Source organism: Mobula birostris, chromosome 23 (assembly GCF_030028105.1).
Source record: "Mobula birostris isolate sMobBir1 chromosome 23, sMobBir1.hap1, whole genome shotgun sequence".
NCBI classification, from domain to species: domain Eukaryota; kingdom Metazoa; phylum Chordata; class Chondrichthyes; order Myliobatiformes; family Myliobatidae; genus Mobula; species Mobula birostris.
The window spans coordinates 46,740,815-46,759,702 of record NC_092392.1 but is presented as its reverse complement, the minus strand read 5'-3'; the positions used below and the strand labels follow the sequence as shown (position 1 = coordinate 46,759,702).

The 18,888-nt window shown below is 40.3% G+C and overlaps 1 protein-coding gene and 1 long non-coding RNA gene across 3 annotated transcripts in view; one reads left to right on the top strand and one right to left on the bottom strand.

The window, feature by feature from the left end:
• The window catches only part of LOC140186937 (anoctamin-2-like), a 150,226-nt gene that overhangs the window by 80,910 nt on the left and 50,428 nt on the right, over positions 1–18,888 (top strand). For both annotated transcript variants that reach the window (XM_072241740.1, XM_072241741.1), the window contains 3 exons: positions 1,906–1,988; positions 5,422–5,493; positions 7,435–7,515. In XM_072241740.1, coding sequence (XP_072097841.1) covers positions 1,906–1,988; positions 5,422–5,493; positions 7,435–7,515 — 236 coding nt within the window. The remainder of the gene's footprint in view (positions 1–1,905; positions 1,989–5,421; positions 5,494–7,434; positions 7,516–18,888) is intronic.
• On the bottom strand, positions 1,917–18,456 carry LOC140186938 (uncharacterized). Its single transcript, XR_011882976.1, has 4 exons — positions 18,373–18,456; positions 14,147–14,221; positions 2,958–3,044; positions 1,917–1,973 (listed from the first exon to the last, which is right to left on the bottom strand). It is a non-coding gene; the product is annotated as an uncharacterized lncRNA (long non-coding RNA).

Sequence of the window (18,888 nt, the reverse complement as noted above, 5' to 3'; positions counted from 1 at the left end):
TTCAACGTCAATATATTAGAATATTTTAACAATAACCATCTGGATTTGGAAGTCCCATGCAGCATTTTATGAGCACTCTTCTCGTAAATCCCCTTACATTAAGTTTTGATTGTTACACCCCAGCTTTAAAAAATTGACCTTGCAAACATGACTTTCTCCAATCTCCCTTGAGAATCATTTCCAATTCTTATTCTCATCTCCCAAGTCTTTGATGCCATTTTGTTCTTGAGTCTTCAATCTCCTCCTCAGCCCTAGAATGATTCCTTAATTTGCTCCTGTTGGAAAAATACAGACCCATGCCTTCACTCCTGCATTTCTTCCCTGTCTATTGGTTCATACAATATTTAGCACTAGTAGAATCACTGTTCATTTTCATCAAAATCAAGATGTCCTAACTCTCCACCTTCTGTCCCAACCATAAACTTATATCCTTCTGTTCTGATTCCTGGCCACAGAGTGAATCAGATTGTGATTGCAAATGTGAAGCCAATTCTTCTCCATCAGAAAGACTATCTATTCCATCTTATGACACTGCCTTTCTCTGCCAATCTATTTCTAAGACTCAAAATCTTTCCTTGGGCATCTCCAAGTGCAGCTAGTCTATTGCCTGTGTTGCTATTCTCCTGTCTTCAGCATTTACACATCTAAGCTCATGCAAAACTGTTGCCAACTCCTAACCTATATCAAATCCTATTCCTTTCCTTCCTACTTGCCAGTCTTTCAACTACCTTTGTTGTATATTCCAGTCAGAATTCCCTCTAACCCTGCATTCCTCTGTTGTTGACCTCCTGTGGATCTCCATATCTTTCATCCCACTATTGGCAGTCACATCTCTGGTCCACCAGTGCTCATGTATTTCCTCCCTAAACCACTCTGCCTTTTCAGTTCATTCTCCACCTCTGAGATCCTCTCTGTACAACATTGGCAAGTTTTCAGTTACCTTCTTTGACTTGATGTCCATTTTATCTAATCAGAGTTCTGGGAAGCGATGTGTAGCTTTTTTGCAAAAGCCCAGCCATTCTAATGTAAGACATTCTGTGCTATTTCACAGAACTCTGACTTAAGATAAAGGCATTAGAAAATGTAAGCCACACACACAAATTGCTGGAGGAACTCAACAGGCCAGACAGCATCTATGGAAAAGATTATAGTCAATGTTTCAGGTGGAAATCTAAGAAAATGTCAGTTTGTTTTCATAAATATGCAGTGTAATTCAGTATTTTTTATTTATTCATTTAAGGGATGAGGGCTTCACCAGCTAAGCCAACATTTATTGCCCATCCCTAACTGCCCATGAAAGGTGGTGATGAGCTGCCTTCTTGAACTGCTGTAGTCCCTGAGGTGTAGGCACCCCCACAGTGCTGTTAGGGAGGGAATTCCATGATTTTGACCCAGCAACAATGAAGGAGCAGCGATATGTTTCCAAGTCAGGACAGTGAGTGACTTGGAGGGGGATTTCCAAGTGGTCACGTTCCCAGGTATCTGCTGTTCTCGTCCTTCTAGATGGTAGTGGTCATGGGTCTGGAAGGTAGCGCTTTAGTGCACTAAAGACAAATGTGTAACTTGTAAAACTCACTGACTGGTGATAATCTGAGTTGGGTTAACACCTATGCTGTTATTTGAACTCATGGTTCCTCAAAAGTTTGTCACTGTATAGAAAGAACAAGAATTTTGTACTTCATATTCACTGGTGTTTCTTCTGGTCCACTCGCAGTTCTATAAGAAAACACAGCAATTACTTTACAGTATTGAGGTACCAAAGGCAGTAAATAGAGTGAATGCCTTGCTGAACTATTTCTGGAACTGGCATTTGAGAAAGAAATGAAAAAGTCAGCAGCTGCCAATTATGTTTACAATCTGACTACTTTTTATTAACATCTTTCATTAAAATTGCTTTCTTCACAGCAACCTTTTTCCTTGAATGCTGGAAGCGACGACAGATGAGATTATGTTACCAGTGGGATTTGACTGGTCTGGAAGAGGAAGAAGTGAGCAAATATTAAATTTCTTTTCACATTGAATATATATCTAGCATTTAAGAGCCACACAAACTAATTCAATAACCCTTGTCAGAGAGGAATAATGCTGGAACTAATGCAGCAAGGTACAGATAAAAACAAATGTGCCGCAGTTGCTGGAAATTGGAAATAAAGGCAATAAAATCCAAAAACACTCAGCAGGTCAGGCAGCATCTGTGTGTAGAACTATAATATAGACCTTTGACTTGAAATGTCAACTCCCTTTCCACAGATGCTCTGAAGCTGCTGAGTGTTTTCATATTCTTTAGAGGAGCAACACTGATTGTGTGCTCTCATTATGATCATCATCCCACTGGGAGTGAGTATTGGGGAATAATCCCAACATTATAATAGAACTCCTAAAAGCAGCACAAGTTGCCGTACAAATCAGGTCAGTAATGAAGTAAATGTTGTGATACTTAGCGACACTTAACAGCTCAGTGTTCTCAGGGTCACCATTTCCCTTGGTTTACAAAGCTAAAAATGTGTGGATAAGCTCTCTGAGTTTCACCCAGCATCTGTAACATCACTGCTCACATGAAGTGGTGAGGTTGCTGAGTTACAGGTAGCTGACAATGCCAGTAGCTCCATGAGGAAGGTAACCTCTTCTTTCTTTCTCTCTAAATTAATTCCTGCTCATACCATCAATCTCTCAACAAATGTCGACGGAGTCCTTCGACTAAAGCCAAATCTCATCAGACTTGGGCGTATTAACAAAAGCCAAAGCTCCTTGGATTCATCCACCACCCTTCAGCCATGCATGTCACATTCTTGTCATGTTCTTGGTGTCACTTTAAACTCCAAACTATTTGCATTAATGTAATAAGGGGTTAATAACACTTTTCAACCACTATAGCATGTTATTGGATACAATGAACTCTTAACATCTATACTTTGTAAAGCAAGTTATAAAAGCTAGATCTGGTCTGCTGCCCTCACTTGTTCCTGTGTGTTTCCAGTGGGTGCACTTGTCCTTGGCAATTCCATCAACCTGATTGATTTTAAGGTCTGGATTCCATGGCCATCCTGAGATTAAAAGCAGATTGAATAGATTTTAGCTTTTAAGCAAGAAAAGAAACTGGATCTTCTAACATTTCCCATTCTCCATTGATTCAGTGATGTAACCTTATCTGGCCTATTTCCTTCAGATATTAGTTTGCAAGTGAAGTTCACTAAAAGAGCACAGAGTTATCCTTCATACATGTTTGAAGTATCTGTAGAACCAGTTAAAATGCCTCAGACTTCAAAAGAAATTTCAAAAATCTGAATAACTGAATAGAGCATTAAGTCTATTTACCTCTTAGGATCTGAGGCTCAATCCATCCAGGCTAATGGAATAGTTCAGTCAGCTAAAAGCATTCCTCTTGCACAATCAATTATTATTTGTTCCTGAGGATCCCTATCACACTGTTACTCATTGCTTAGAACTAAATTGACATCAGATTGACAGTCCATGTAAGCTGCTATAATGATCCTTAAACTCTTGTTCAAGTTTATCGTCATTCATCTGTATACATGTATACCACCAAACAAAATAACATTCCCCTGGACCTAGGTGTACAACACAGTTAATATAACAAACACACAACACATAAAGCAATATTAACACAAATAAAAAAGGCGCATTTATGACACAAGTTTAAAAGTAAAGGGTATAATGCTACAGGTGCTTCATATGTGATGAGGCCTGGGTGGTGCTTTTGTAAATGTGAAAAAAAGTGTTAGTCATGGTGAGCTGGTTAGGGTCGGGTTATTTAATGCAATGAAATAGGAAGAGCATTACTCTGTGTTTGACTTGTATTGGCTGAAGAAATGGCACGAAAGTCATTAACAAAATTCTTGTAGCTGGAGTACATAACAAAACAGTAAGTGTCAGCTACATGGTTAAAAGGACAGAAAAATGAATTAAGATCTAATGAAAATAATCTTGGTAACGTTTTTCATATTCACACCATATTTGTTATGTTCTAAATTTATAGAGGTATTAACATGTTGATTAACAACTGAGGTGAGATAACATGTATGGAACTGTAAAATGGATGCTTGGATTATGCCAACCTCTACTTTTGCCATTCAATCTTTATTTGTGCAACATTTATAGCCATTATGTGTTATTGGAACTGTTACCACTAACATGATCCCTGTGCTAGAAATGTTCTCTTCTGCTATGAAAGATTTTATTTTAAATTTGGTTCCTTTCTCTCTTTTGTTGCTAATTATGCATCAAGGAACGTATACAGGTTTGAGATTGTTTGAATGTAGACATTTTCTTTGTTTGTCTTTTAGTACATTTCAGTAGCATTGGTAATTACATCATTCTGCAGAATCTGTACTGCTGTCCTTCCCAGATGAATGATTTTATTGTAATGTGTGGTCCAGAATTGTATACAGAGCACTATATATGATCTAACTGGACTTTTACACAGAGCCGAACAAGCACTCTCAATCTACCTTGTATATGTGAAGTTCCGTTTCGTCCTTTTCCTGATTATTTTGAATCTGTCTACAATGTCTAAGTGACCTGTCTAAATTGACTCCATCTTTACGCAGCTCCTCTTTTTCTATTAACAGTTTACTATTTTCAAACCGTTTTCTTAAACAAGAAGCACTCCATTCAGAATGACCTCAAACATGATGAAAACCATCTGCCACAAATTTGACCATTCACTTAGTTTCTTGTGTCTTTCTATCTCTGTTTGTGCCAATTATAATACCATCCTTGTGTCATTGGCAAACTTGGTTATGTTATCCATGTCACTAGACAAAAATGTAAATATTTGAAGGTCCAGCACAGATTCTATTAAGATTACAGCAATCCCTTCCTTCCTATCTGAGATACACATTGTACCTAATCTTAGTCTTCTAAAGCCTAACCTTTCTAATCATTTACCTTCAATTCAATCATTTTAGCTTTTATGAGATATCGTGGAACTCGATATTATGTCAATGCATAGACATTGACACTTTGGTTACCTGCACAAAGATTTTACTGAAGTGTCACAGATATAACCTGTTTACAAATCCACATTGGTTCCCTCCAGTCAGCTTCTTTGTGCTTAATTTTTGCCCCACAATCTATGCTGTGTTCAGGAGTTGCACATACAATTTTCCAAAATCAATTGTTGCATTATTAGGATTTTGGAAGATTAGGGTTAATTTACCAGCAATACCATCACCTACTTAAAATCATAGAATAGAAACCATGTCCTCTTCGGGATCTTTTCTGAAAAGAGCCATTTTCCTAAAACTTCCTTCCTTCCTTCAAAAATAGTGCAAAATTCAAATTCAAAAAATACCAGCGCAGGGAAAGCATTTTCCAGCTCTTTGACGCTTCTGACTGGAAATAATAGTTCATCGTTTCAATTTTCTTGAATTGTTCTTAACAAGTTTTGCCTTGTTTTAGGAGCATCCAAGACCTGAATATGAAACTAAACTTTTACAGAAGAAACTTCTAAAAGAAAAAAAAGAACTACACGTAAGTTATGTGATTATATTTTTACTGCAGAAGAAGTCTATCTGAAGCCCTTTTGATAACTTTGGGAGGAGTGGCACGGTTTGGGAGATCATAGTCCTGAGTCTGTTAGCAGCAAGAAATGCTCACGCACAAAGGCTACTAGGAGTGGACTATCATGTAAGAGACTATTGATTTGTGAAAAGCATCAACCCAATTGCAGAATTGAGTCTTCATAGAATGCCTTTTTCCTGAGATCTGTCACACCTGACCACCACAATGCCTCTCCTGGATATCCATCATGATGACAATGGCCATCAGATGAGCATATTCTGTCACCATATTCCAACCAGCCAACACACACAAAATGTTGGAGAACTCAGCAGGCCAGGGAGCATCTGTGTAAAAAAGTACAGTTGACGCTTTGGGCCGAGACCCTTCGGCAAGACTGGAGAAAAAATTCCAACCAGCCATTTGAGGTAAAATCTATAACAAACTCCTACCATGATGCTGTACACATCAGATTATAGCTGGGCCTGAACAAAAACATTCAAAATAAGTCGTCTATTGTGTCCAGTGCTCCTGATGCAGCTTCATCTGCATTGGTGAGACCCGTCATAAATTGGGAGACTGATTCGTCAAGAACCTCCACACCACCCACCACAAGTGGAATACTGGGTCGCCAAACATTTTAATTAGGATTCCCATTCCCATTCTGTCTTGTCGTCCATCACCTCCTTCTGTGCCAAGATAAGGCTACCCTCAGGGTGAAGGAGCAACACCTTATATTCCATCTGGTAGCCTCCAATCTGATGGCATGAATATCAATTTCTCCTTCTAACAAACAAATTCTCCCCCTGCCCACTTTATTCCCCACACTGACCTTTTACTTCTCACCTGCCTATCACCTCCCTTTGGGTTATTTCCCCTTCTCCTATGGTCCACGCTCCTCTCCTATCAGATTCTTTCTTCTCCAGCCATTGACCTTTCCCTCCCACTTGGCTTCACCTCTCACCTTCCAGCCAGCCCTTTTCCCTTTCCCCCCTCCTTTTTATTCTGCCATCTTCCCCCTTTCTTCTCAGTCCTGAAGAAGGGTCTCGGCCTGAAATGTCGACTGTCCGTAGACAGATATTTCCATAAATGCTGTCTGACCTGCTGAGTTCCTCTAGCACTTTGTGTGTGTTGTTTTGGATTTCCAGCATCCGCAGACTTTCTCGTGTTTATTTTAAAAATTGGAATATTAGTTGTTGGCATTGCCTCATAGTCTAAGATAAGTTGTGATGAGCCATTTCCTAACCTGGATCTGGGCCGTACCCTCCAAATATCCGGACCTGCCTCTTGGTTTTTTTTTGCACTACCTTACTTTCACTTTTCTATTTTCTATTTATGATTTATAATTTAAATTTTTAATATTTACCGTCAATTTGTAATCCAGGGAGTACGAAGCGCAGAATTAAATATCGCTGTGATGATTGCATGCTCTAATATCAATTGTTTGGCGACAATAAAGTAAAGTACTTTCTACAGCACCAGTCATTCTGAAAAAGGTACTCACATGAAGTGGTTGGGTAGGGGTTTCAGACATTGACAATGCCAAGTTAGGACAGTGTGTGACTTTGGGGGGAACTCATAGGTAGCAACACTGACAGATCTGTTTTCCTTTGTAATGAAAAGCATCAATGAAGCTACTGCTCTCACAGCCTCAGTGAGCTGTTACGTACCTCACAACGGTGCACAGAGTGTTGCTTCAACAATATATCTTTGTGCATAAGAGAGTTTCTATCTTGACGTCGTTATTCTGTAAAATTAGTATTCAGAGCTTGTATGATTGCGGCTTATGCTTAAAACTTTCTGTGATGAATCCTTGCTTTAATAAGATGTGTCTATCATTTTGCTGTCGATGCTTCTTTGACTTTGATCACCGCCTGCCCTTCAATACTAATAAACAACATTATTTTACAACAGGAAAAGGAGCAGGAAGGATGTACAAAAGACAGTAACAAATGGAGAGACAAAGTTCTGTCAGCTATGGGTGGGCTGAATCTGGTAACTATAACCCTTTATAATAATCATACTTGTCTAATGCTGAACCTAAATTGAATTAGCTGCAACATTTATTGGGCCATGTTTGGTCTTCTTTTGTAATTTATATGTTGAAGGGATGAAAGGAATAGATTTACTTTTCCTTGTTTTACATCTTGGGTTCATTGGGATGAATAAATTAATGTTTGAGGTTCAGATTCATCCTTGTTTAAGACTTAATCAAATATACTAGACAGAATTTGATCCTGGAGAAGATAAGGGGGACAATCTGTGTCATAGCTCTGAGGTGCTGCCTAACATAGCAGGAGTCGGCAAAAGATTTTAATCTGCACAGAGTGGAAAGTTCAGATGGTAAAATGAAGCTTAGATGAAGAGTTCTTTGAGTATTTTCAAGATAGTTTTTTTACAATAGTAGATCCTGAAGTCAACTAGAAAGTAAAGTATATTTAACTGTGCCATGAGACAGAATTAATTAATGACAAATGAATTAATGAAGGTACCTTGAGGGACTATCTATCTGAATGTGACTGAATCTTATGTTCATTGAGGGAGAGAAGAATGAGTCAAATACACTTATTTTAAGTAAGGACACTTATGAGGGCATTTGCCAGTTCACCTCACTGAGGTGCATTGGCAAATTCAATTAAAGGATCAAGGGAGGAACTCGTGGAGTGTGGGAGGATTATGGTCATGAGGGGAGTCACTCTGAACAAATCACTAGAGCTGTGAACTCACCTGGTCCTAGATCTCAATGGCTAGTGAGATAGTTGATAAGTAGGTTTTAAATTTCTAAAATTCCCTGGATTCCTGAATAGGAAAACATCAAATGTAACTTCTTCGTTCTAAAAGAAAATTAGATAGGCAGTAGGAAGCCAGAGGCCAGTTAGCTTAATACGTCTCATGGAAAATATCAGAAACTACTACTAAAGACAATAGCACACGTAAGGGAAAAAGAAATATAATTTATCTATTGAGTTACAACACAGAATAGGTTCTTTCTGCATTTTGAGCCCAGCAACCTCCAATTTAACCCTCGCCTAATCATGGAACAATTTACGATATCCAATTAACCTACCACCAGCACGTCTTTGAACTGTGGGAGGAAACCCACGTGGTCACAGGGAGAACGTACAAACTCCTTAAAGACAGCAGCAGGAATTGAACTTGGGTAGCTAGTCCTGTACAGCATTATGCTAGCCACTGCCCTACTGTGCAGACCAAGTCACTGGGGTTTAAATAAAGGGTATGCATGTTTGGCCAGTTCCTTGGACTTTTTGAGGAAGTAACGTGCTGTGGATAAAGGAATTTTATGATGGATAAAGGTTGTTAAAGAAAATAAAAGTAAGTGACTTATTGGTGTGGATAAAGATTGGCTGGCTAACAGGAAGTAGAGAATAGGCATACATATTTTGTTTATGGTTGGATAGGTTAACCCTAAACCTCAATTTAATATAATGCATGGTTAATGTGCCACTGGGTTTCAGAATGGGATATCAATTTGTTCACAGTTTATGAATTACTTGGATGAAGGGACTGAAGGAATGCTGGCTAAAATTGCTGATGACATAAACAACAAATTAATTTGTGAAGATGACATGAAGGCTACGGAGATGCACGGATAGGTTATGTGAGTGTACAAAGATCTGGCAAATGCACTATGATGTGAAAAGATAGGAAATTGGCCATTTTGACTAGAAAAATAAAGAAACATATTACCTACATGGCAAATGAATGCAGAACTCTGAGAGCCAGAGACATCTGTGTGTAGAGGATGGCACAGTAGCACAAGTTCATGCCTTACAACTTGAAAAATCTGGGTACAGTCTGGCCTCTGGTTCTTTCAGTGTGGAGCTCGTACTTTCTCCCTTGACTGTGTGAGATTACCTGCAATGGTTTGGTTTCCTCCTAAATTTGAAAGATGTTCTGGCTGACCACTGTATTTTGCCCCAAACGTAAATGGCTGGTAGAATCTGAGAGAAGAGTAGGCTACCAGGAAAATTACTGGGGAAATGGAATTGTACTGAAAGCTGACAAAATGGTTAGTTGAGGGTGTACAGTTGAAGTTATAATGAGGTCAGCTGTGAGCCAGTCGATCAATTAGCCACTCTCAGTTGCCCCTCGTGTTTGGGTAAATGGTAGATTCTGGGGGAGTTAATGGGAATGTCAAGATAGCAGTTTTTCAAGGAAAATTAATGAGGGAATGAGTTTCCTCTGTAAATGGGCATAGACTAGCAATGCAGGGAATGGAAGGATATGCACCATATGCAGGCAGAAGAGATTTAGTTTAATTTGGCATTGAATTCTGCACAGACATTGACAGCCAAATGCCTTTTCCAGTGCTGTACTGTTCAATGCAATGAGTGATTTGTAATATACCTATTAGCTGGTTAGTCAGCTGTGGTCCTTGTTTGTGAATACCAAGGTTGATAAATGAAGCACCCTCTTGGTAAATATCTGTCTGTTATGTTGTGGTGTTGTGGTGAATCATCAAAGCAATTTCATTCTCTTGGGATTGGTGCATGAGGTATGCCTGTAGTTAATATCAAAACTGTTTAATTTGATTCATAAGCACATATGAGTTTTATGAGAAAACTGAAATTTACAGCTTGTTCTTTGATCCTCCCCCGACAAAGTGTGACAAATACTCTCCGAGCTTCTTTATGAAACTTCTGAATTTACCGCCTCAATCATTTGGAGAAAGTTAAAAATCTACATCTATCACAAAATGGTGCAAACATCTAATTAGCAGCATTAGAATACACGTCATAATCATCTTTTGTGCTAGTGAATTAGATTAGAAAATGAGATTACATTTTTGCAGATGTGATGCAATGGCCAGGGAACAGAAAGGATATTAAAAAAAGATTTGCATTATGTACACTCTTTAGCAACCTCAGCACAATGAATCCTCTGCACTGAGTTACAGGAAGCAGTATAGAGAACACGAGGAACTTGGACACATTACCTTTCTGATACCGATAAAGTGCTGAACTCTTGTTTACTTCCCTGTTTAAGAACTTTTCTTAAACTTCTGCTCACTTTCATAAACTTCAGTTCTGCATGCTATTTGCTTACTTTTATTGCTTGCACGATTTTTTTTTCTCTCAGCTCATTGGCTGAGATTCTTTTCTTTAAATGAGTACTGTTGGGTTTCTTTGTTTTGTGGCTGCCCGCAAGGAGATGAATCTCGAGGTTGTATCAAGTATACATACTTCGATAATAAATGTACTTTTAAGTTTGATAGTATGGCTATTCGCAGTTAATGGGGAAACATAGTACTGGGACTAGCTACCACAGCTGATGAATTAAAAACTTATTGCCAAGGGATGTAGTCAGCTGATTTGTGTTTCTGCCTCTTTATGCCTAATTTCTGAAGAAAATTAAACACTCTTTGTGTGGAGGTGGTCTATTTATGTGTTTGCTGGTATAGTGACCCACATTTGAACATGAAATGGCCTGAGATGATTATAAGGTTATTCAAGTTAAGGGGCTTTTTTTTAATATAGGTTGATAGTCTATGGGTCATAGAGAATAAATGAGCTGTTTTCAGCTAAGGCTAGGGAGTAGACAAATATGAAGGTGTCATTTGTGATGTAGAATGCATTGCCCACCATGAAACAGCAGAGAAAATTGCGTTCACCGTTGCAGAACCACAATGGACCTTGCTAGATTCTCTTCAGCTTTTACTCTCTCTCAGTAATGAGGTAACAAGCTGGGTAAATTTCCTGATTTACCACTCATTGCTCTTGGGATGCACAAAGGGAAAGCAGTTTTAATATATGAATGTGGAGACTAACTGACTGATTTTTTGCAGACATGCTTTTTTTTCCATTTATTAACAATGAACAACAAAGTAAGTTGTAAACTTCATTGGTTTTACCTTCAAATCCCAAATATGCGTTGTCCTTCCCACACTAGGGGGAACTAAATATAGAAAGCTAGTGACTAGTCAGGGAAAATGTCACAGCAGTGCTCAGTCAGGACAGACCAGAGAACTCGTCTAGTGAGGCTTTGTGGGTGGAACTGAGGAATAAGAAAAGTATGGCTTTGTTAATCGGGCTGTATTATAGACCACCCAATGGTCCAAGGGATTTAGAGGAAAGGATTTGCAGAGAGATCATGGCCTGTTGCAGGAAACATAAGCTTGTTACAGTAGGTGATTTTATCTTTCCACGTGTTGACTGGGACTCCCATACAGTAAAAGGACTAGATGGGATAGACTTTGTCTAATGTGTTCAGAAACATTTTCTTATTCAGTACATGGAAGTCCCCATAAGAAAGCGTGTGATTCATGATCTCCAATTATTTCAGTAGTAACATCATTCAGATTAACAAATCACAAACATGAAGTGTTGACTGAATAATCTCAATCTGTTGTTATGGAGCAAAGATTCTCTCCGACTATCCATTCAAGTGGTCAAGTAGCAGCACATTTATTATGAACAATCTAAATTAGCAGCTGGGGGAACAGTCCATTTGCCTTTGGGGCTGGAGCCTGTGCAGTCTGTCTTAATGTACAATGCAATAATATACAACATTTTTATGGACGCTTTGAAAGAATGTACAGTATCTTCATTTGATGCATGTATGATTATCAGTACAGAGCCAATTAAGTACAAATGAGCTTGCAATTAGTCATTTCTACTATCATTAACCTGTATGATTTTTGCGTGTGAAGACCTAAAACTCTGGTGATCTCTCAGCTTGTAGCTATCCAGCTGTTTCAGTGTCTCTGGTGTTGTCCTTGGAGGCTTTCTTTGCGACTAAACTTTAGCAAACCCCAATATCACCACCAGAACATAAGTTGTTTAGCCTTGTATCTCCCATAGTGCTTCCAACAATGAGTATTCCAAGGATGTGATAATATCATTCGGAGGAATACTATGGAATCCATGTGCCTCTTTGCATTGACCAAGACCAGGACAAAGCTTGTAGAATTACAACTGCATAAAGATTAACTGCTAATTAAATATCTCTTCTTAAATAGCTAGTGATAACAGGTATACATGTACTTTCCTGCAGTCTCTTCATGTTTATTTCCTCATTCAAATGCTACTTTTGCACTCATCGTCATCATTATCTGCCGTGTCATATGATGTGGGCGATCATGGTCTTGGCTATGATTGTTCTTGGTAAATTTTTCTACAGAAGTGGTTTGCCATTGACTTCTTTTGGGCAGTGTCTTTACAAGACTGCACCCTCAGCCATTATCAATACTCTTCAGAGATTCTCTGCCTGGCATCAGTGGTCACATAACCAGGACTTGTGACATGAGTCAGCTGCTCATACGACCAGCCACCATAGCTTCATGTGACCCTGATCACTGGGGGGCTAAGCAGGTGCTACACCTTGCCCAAGGGTGGCCTTCAGGCCAGCAGAGGGAAGGAGCACCTTACACCTCCTTTGGTAGAGACATATCTCCACCCCACCACCCAGTTTTTGCACCATATAGACCAAATTTCCACCTCAACTGTATGTGTATAAACCAAAGACTTGTCAATCCTGTCCCGTGGTCTTCCTCACTCTCCAACCACGTTCACCTGCTTGTGCTTACATAGGCAATAGAATCATCTAACAGAAAGCAGTCAGTAACACCACGTTAAAATGATTTCTCTCTCGCTTTGGTGCACATTTCTGCTGTAATTGGAAATGCATGAGTTATTCAAATCAAAACCAGGATGTATTCATGGGTCTGTTAAGTGTTATGATGTTTGTTGATAATCCTTTATCCTGCCACAGGTGCAGATGATAATGGCCACACTCCTGAAATATGAAATGTGTTGTGTCAGCAATAAGAAATTGCTTTGAAATAGAATACTGCCAGTGTACCTTCCCCAGAACTCTTCAAGAGTGTAAGAAAGATTGTCTCCCTAATAGGTTCTGCAGAAAGGACTCAAATCTCTGAACAGTGAAGTAGCCACTTGATCTTTTTTACCAATCAGTTTCAAACTGATTGCCACTATTGATATTGGAATTCAGAATCTAACTTCCATCAAGTACGTCCAAGGAGCCGACGTTAGATTTTCCATGGAGGCATGATCTCACATTAGTGGTTAATTAGTAGATAATCTCCTAAATCCTTCTGGGGAAGCAAATATTAAACTGCTGGATAATGCTGGAAATGCCCTTGGGACTGGCTCCTTCATTGAGATGTCAGCCATAGCTTATTGACACCATTTCCATCTCCAATTCACTACAGCGTTTTAAACTGGGCTGAGACTCCAGTTTTTTGTATTCAAGATTGAGAGGGTAATGTGGCCAGAGGTCCCCTCTTTCCAGTGAGTCATTAACACTTTATTTAACCCTCAGCCTGTATCAATAAACCAATTAGCTGAAGATTATTTATTGCTGTTTCTGTGACCTTAATGAATGCAATCAACATTATAACAGTGATTGTATTTCAAAAAATGCTTTGGCTGTGAAGCACTGTGAACATGCCAAGGCGGTGAAGATTGCTCCAAATACGAATCTATGAAATGATCACAAAATTTGTCAGAATAATACAGTACATGAGCAGAAAGGGACGTTTATGTTTTAGTCCCACCCAGTATGGGGTGAAGAATATTTCTGACAAGAATGTTAAAGTTTTAAAATAAATCAACTCAACAGTCTGAATTAACTTCTAATTACTTACCTGGATTTCTGGATTTCTTTTGGTCCTGTTCCTTTGTGGCCTATTTCAGCTCTGATCTTCCATCAAACTCCTCTTCTATTGAAGAAGCATGATTGTGTTACCAGCTTTCTTTTTTAAGCCATGGACCGTTAAAATTAACCAAGGGATCCATGGGACATAGGTTGGGAACCCCTGTTTTAAGGGATGGTTTTTTAACAAAAGTCGTTTGAAATCACAAGCGTCAGTTAGATCTGTGGATATTCAGTTTTTGAGAGAAACATGGTCAGACTGGCTTATAAATTAAAACTTGAAATTATAAAGAAATGAAGTAAACACCGGGTCATTAGGTAGGAATTTACCTCTATTTTCAAAGCTCACTCTTCACTAGTTAACAAAATTGTCCCCGATGGAACTCGGATTACTGTGATGTGACAACACTTTGTGTTGCATTACTGGCCTCAACCGTCAAGAATAGGTGTTATTCAAACTGGTAATTTGAGAATTTATGAGAGATGCCATAACCTTAATAATGGCAGAAATTATAGAACATAGAACATAAAACATAGAAATCTACAGCACTTTACAGGCCCCTCGACCATGTAATCTACTCTAGAAACTGCCTAGAATTTCCCTACCGCTTGGCCCTCTATTTTTCTACGCTCCATGTACCTATCTAAGTGTCTCTTAAAAGACCCCATTGCATCGACTTCCACCACTGCCGCCAGCAGTGCATTCCACACACCCACCACTCTCTGTGTGAAAAACATACCCCTGACATCCCCTCAGTATCTATTTCCAAGCACCTTAGAACTATCCCCCCTCATGTTAGCCATTTCAGCCCTGGGAAAAAGCCCCTGGCTAGCCACAGGATCAATGCCTCTCACCATCTTATACACCTCTATCAGGTCACCTCTCATCCTCCATCACTTCAAGGAGAAAAGGCCAAGTTCACTCAACCTATTCTCATAAGGCATGCTCCCCAATCCAGGCAACATCCTTGTAAATCTCCCCTGCACCCTCTCTATAGTATCCACATCCTTCCTGTAGTGAGGTGACCAGAACTAAACACAGTACTCCAAGACATAGGGACAAGGGGACTGCAAATGAAAGGAAGATGTGACTCCACCAAAGCTTTGGAATTAAATGCATGCTATGGTCCTGCTGTGTAGGTCCCTTCCATCTGCCAGGGGTCCCTGTGAATCTGAGAAATGAAAGGTCCACAGCTGTGGACTGAGACAAGGGATGGCTGTGCTTCCTCTCATAACAGGTGGAGTGGGTGACACAGAAAGCTGTCAGAAAGTAGTGCCTTTTTTTTCAGTGAGAGATTTAATTGATCTTTGAGGCATCCCAGTTAGAAGGAACATACGATAAACTGGCAATATCCTCTTCCACACAGTTTTTTTCTCTCCTTTTTCTCCCTCTGTCCCTCTCACTATAACTCCTTGCCCATCCTCTGGGCTCCCCTCCCCCTTTCTTTCTCCCTAGGCTTCCCATCCCATGATTGTTTCCCTTCTCCAGCCTCGTATCCCTTTTGCCAATCAACTTTCCAGCTCTTAGCTCCAGCCCACCCCCTCCTGTCTTCTCCTATCATTTTGGATCTCCGCCTTCCCCTCCCACTTTTAAATCTCTTACTATCTCTCCTTTCAGTTAGTCCTGACGAAGGGTCTCGGCCCGAAATGTCAACTGTACCTCTTCCTAGAGATTCTGCCTGGCCTGCTGCGTTCACCAGCATTTTTTATGTGCGTTGCTTAAATTTCCAGCATCTGCAGATTTCCTCGTGTTTGCGAAAATCTGCAGATGCTGGAAATCCAAGCAACACACGCAAAACGCTGGGGGAGCTCAGCAGGTCAGGAAAAGAGTGAACCATCAATGTTTCTGGCCAAGACTCTTCAGCAGGATTGGAGAAAAAACCATGAGTAGAGTTAAAAGGTGGGAGGAGGGGAGGGAGAAACCAAAGGTGATAGGTGAAATCGGGAGGGGGAGGGGTGAAGTAAAGAACTGGGAAGTTGTTTGGTGAAATGCTGAGTTCCTCCAGCATTTTGTGTATAATAGTAGTCAGATGTCTATTAGAGAACACTTTGCTCTCGACCCCAGAATTTTGAAAAAAGGTTTCTTCAAAGGCACTGAAAGCCATGTTGTGAGGTTTCATGTGCAGTGACATCTTCTGGCCAGCTGTATGCATTGCAGTTTCTTGTGATGTACGTTTCAGTAAGGAGTACTTATACTGGAGTAGTGAGTGAACAAGACTTAGACCAGGACATGGAAAATGGAGTTTTGGATTGGTCAGGTTTACAGAAGACGGACGATGGGAAACAGTTCAAAAGAGTTTTGGAAATGTGAAGATTTCAAAAGTAGGGAAGTCAGTTTGAACAAAGGAATAGTTGGAGTCAGGGTCATGAGCGGACTATGTGTGTAATGGAGCAGCTACAGTACTGGGACAAGCAGAACTCCAGTCAGAGCTGAATTGGTGACATCATCTGAGGCAGAATATATGCTAAAAAATGTCATCTTGTAGCTTGAAGTGAGTGATGCAAAACTGAGAGTCACAACAGTTAAGTCATACCTGCTATGTTTGGTCTTAATAAAGACAAACTTGGCTTGGGTAAATGCACACATAGGACAAGAGGCCATGACATCAGGATTGAAGGATGTCCATTTAGAAAAGAGGTGCAGAGAAATTACATTAGTCAGAGGGTGGTAAATCTGTGGAATTTGTTGCCACGAGCGGCTATGGAGGCCAAGTCATTGGGTGCATTCAAGGCAGAGATAGATAGGTTCTTAATTAGCTAGGGCATCAAAGGGTACAGGGAGAAGGCAGGGATTTCGGCTGACTGGAAGAATTGGATCAGGCCATGATTGAATGTCAGAGCAGACTCAATGGGCCGAATGGCCTACTTCTGCTCCTATATTTTATGGTATTACAGCATATAATTTAGCAGAAAACTTTCATCCCAAATACAATACATTCTGAATGTAAGCATATTAATCTGTGAATAGAGTTTAAGGCCAGACATGAGCAGAGGTATCTACACAGATAGTTTCAAATTCATAGCTTGAACAGAGTTCAGAGAAATACAATACGTATCTTCTGCCACCAGCCTGGGAATTTAAGTAGTGATGAACATGAGATTGGGAGATTAAGGGCAACAATGGCCAAGAATAAGTGGGAAAGAAGTGGGACCCAGTAAGAAGCTGTTAGGCTAGAGGCATTGTATGTCTACTTATTAGAGGAACTATGCTTGGTTGTTGAGATGCCCAGGTAAATTATCTTTTTTGTATTGATTCCCTTGAGGTGTAGCAGGTGTCATTCTGAGACTCATTCCCTCTGGTACCTCTGCTACAGTTCAAAGCAGCCCATTTATTGGGTGTTTACAAGGCCAGATACCAAATCAGCAGTTTCTGTGTGGATGTGTTGGTCATTGGTGCAAAGTGAAAAATTTCATTGTATGTCTTGGTTTTCATGTGACAAATAATCCTTTAACTACCACCATAGGACCCAAACCACTCTGAGCGGGCTTGAACCGAAGAAGAGAGGCATTTCAATTAGAAAACAGCTGCTGTTATTTTGGTGGAATATGATGAAGCTGGGGAGGTCCAGCACCAGGGAGCTGGCTCTTGGAATTTATGGTGTTAAATCCACCTTCTGCTTCTCAGCCAAGGAGTAATGTTTTACAAGGCTGTGTTTCTAACAGTAGCACCAGCTGCCAGGAGGTATCTTGGGAAATCCAGCCATGTGCTGAACTTGTATTTTAAACCAAACAGTCTGTAAACTTAGTTTAACTCAAGACTGAGTCTGGACTCAGGTTTAGACTTGAGAGGAGCCTTAAAGCTGATTTATACTGTGCGTCAAATGTACGCCATAAGTACAATGTAGCCGCGTACCCTACGCCGTAGCCTAACGCGCACCTCTCCCAAAATGTAACTATGCGCTGCGGCGCTGCAGACCGCAACAACTGTGATTGGTCGCTTGGTAGCATCGCATTTCCTCCTACGCTGCAATAGCTTTCCACTGGGCGACTGAAGGGCAGGGAAAGAACTCTGGCTGCAATGCTTTCCATAAAGCTGTACAGACCTCCAAAATTATGGAGGACCCTGTGCTTGACGCCAGTTTGTATCTAGCTGCTACAGCCTGTTGACTTCCACCTGAAGCTAAAATTCGAATGGTGATTGCCAGTCTCTGAGTATAATGTGCGTACATTGATGCGAAATAAATGGTTGGAGACGACGAACCAAATCATCAAATCTACCTGCCGACATCCGAAAATATTTCAAATGCATTTCCTCGTCCATGTCTCTCATTGGCCGGATAAGCACAGAAAATTCACCCTCCTTCAGTTTCAGTCGCCATTGTTTGAAGTTTGAGTTTCTCCGGGTTGAGTTTCAACACGAAGAAACTCAACACAGTGGCATAGAAACCCCACCGCCAACTAGCGTTTTGGCGGTGAACTACAGAGCGACGCAGACACACCGACGCATAAGTATAAATGCTCACAATGGCGTAGCCCACTTGCGTAGGCTGCAGCGTAAGTTTTTTTTATTTCAAAATATACTTTATCCAAAAATAAATATATACATACGTTTCCATTATACTCAGTACATATCCGTATTTATAGCCACCCACGTGGCACTCCAGTAGTTCAGTTTACCACATCATTGTTGAGGGGTATACTCCCCGCCCCCGACCCCTCCCACTCCCACGGGTGGAGAAACCTATACTGTGGTCCTTCCCCACCGGGTCCTTGCGGTGGCTGCACCGAGTTTCA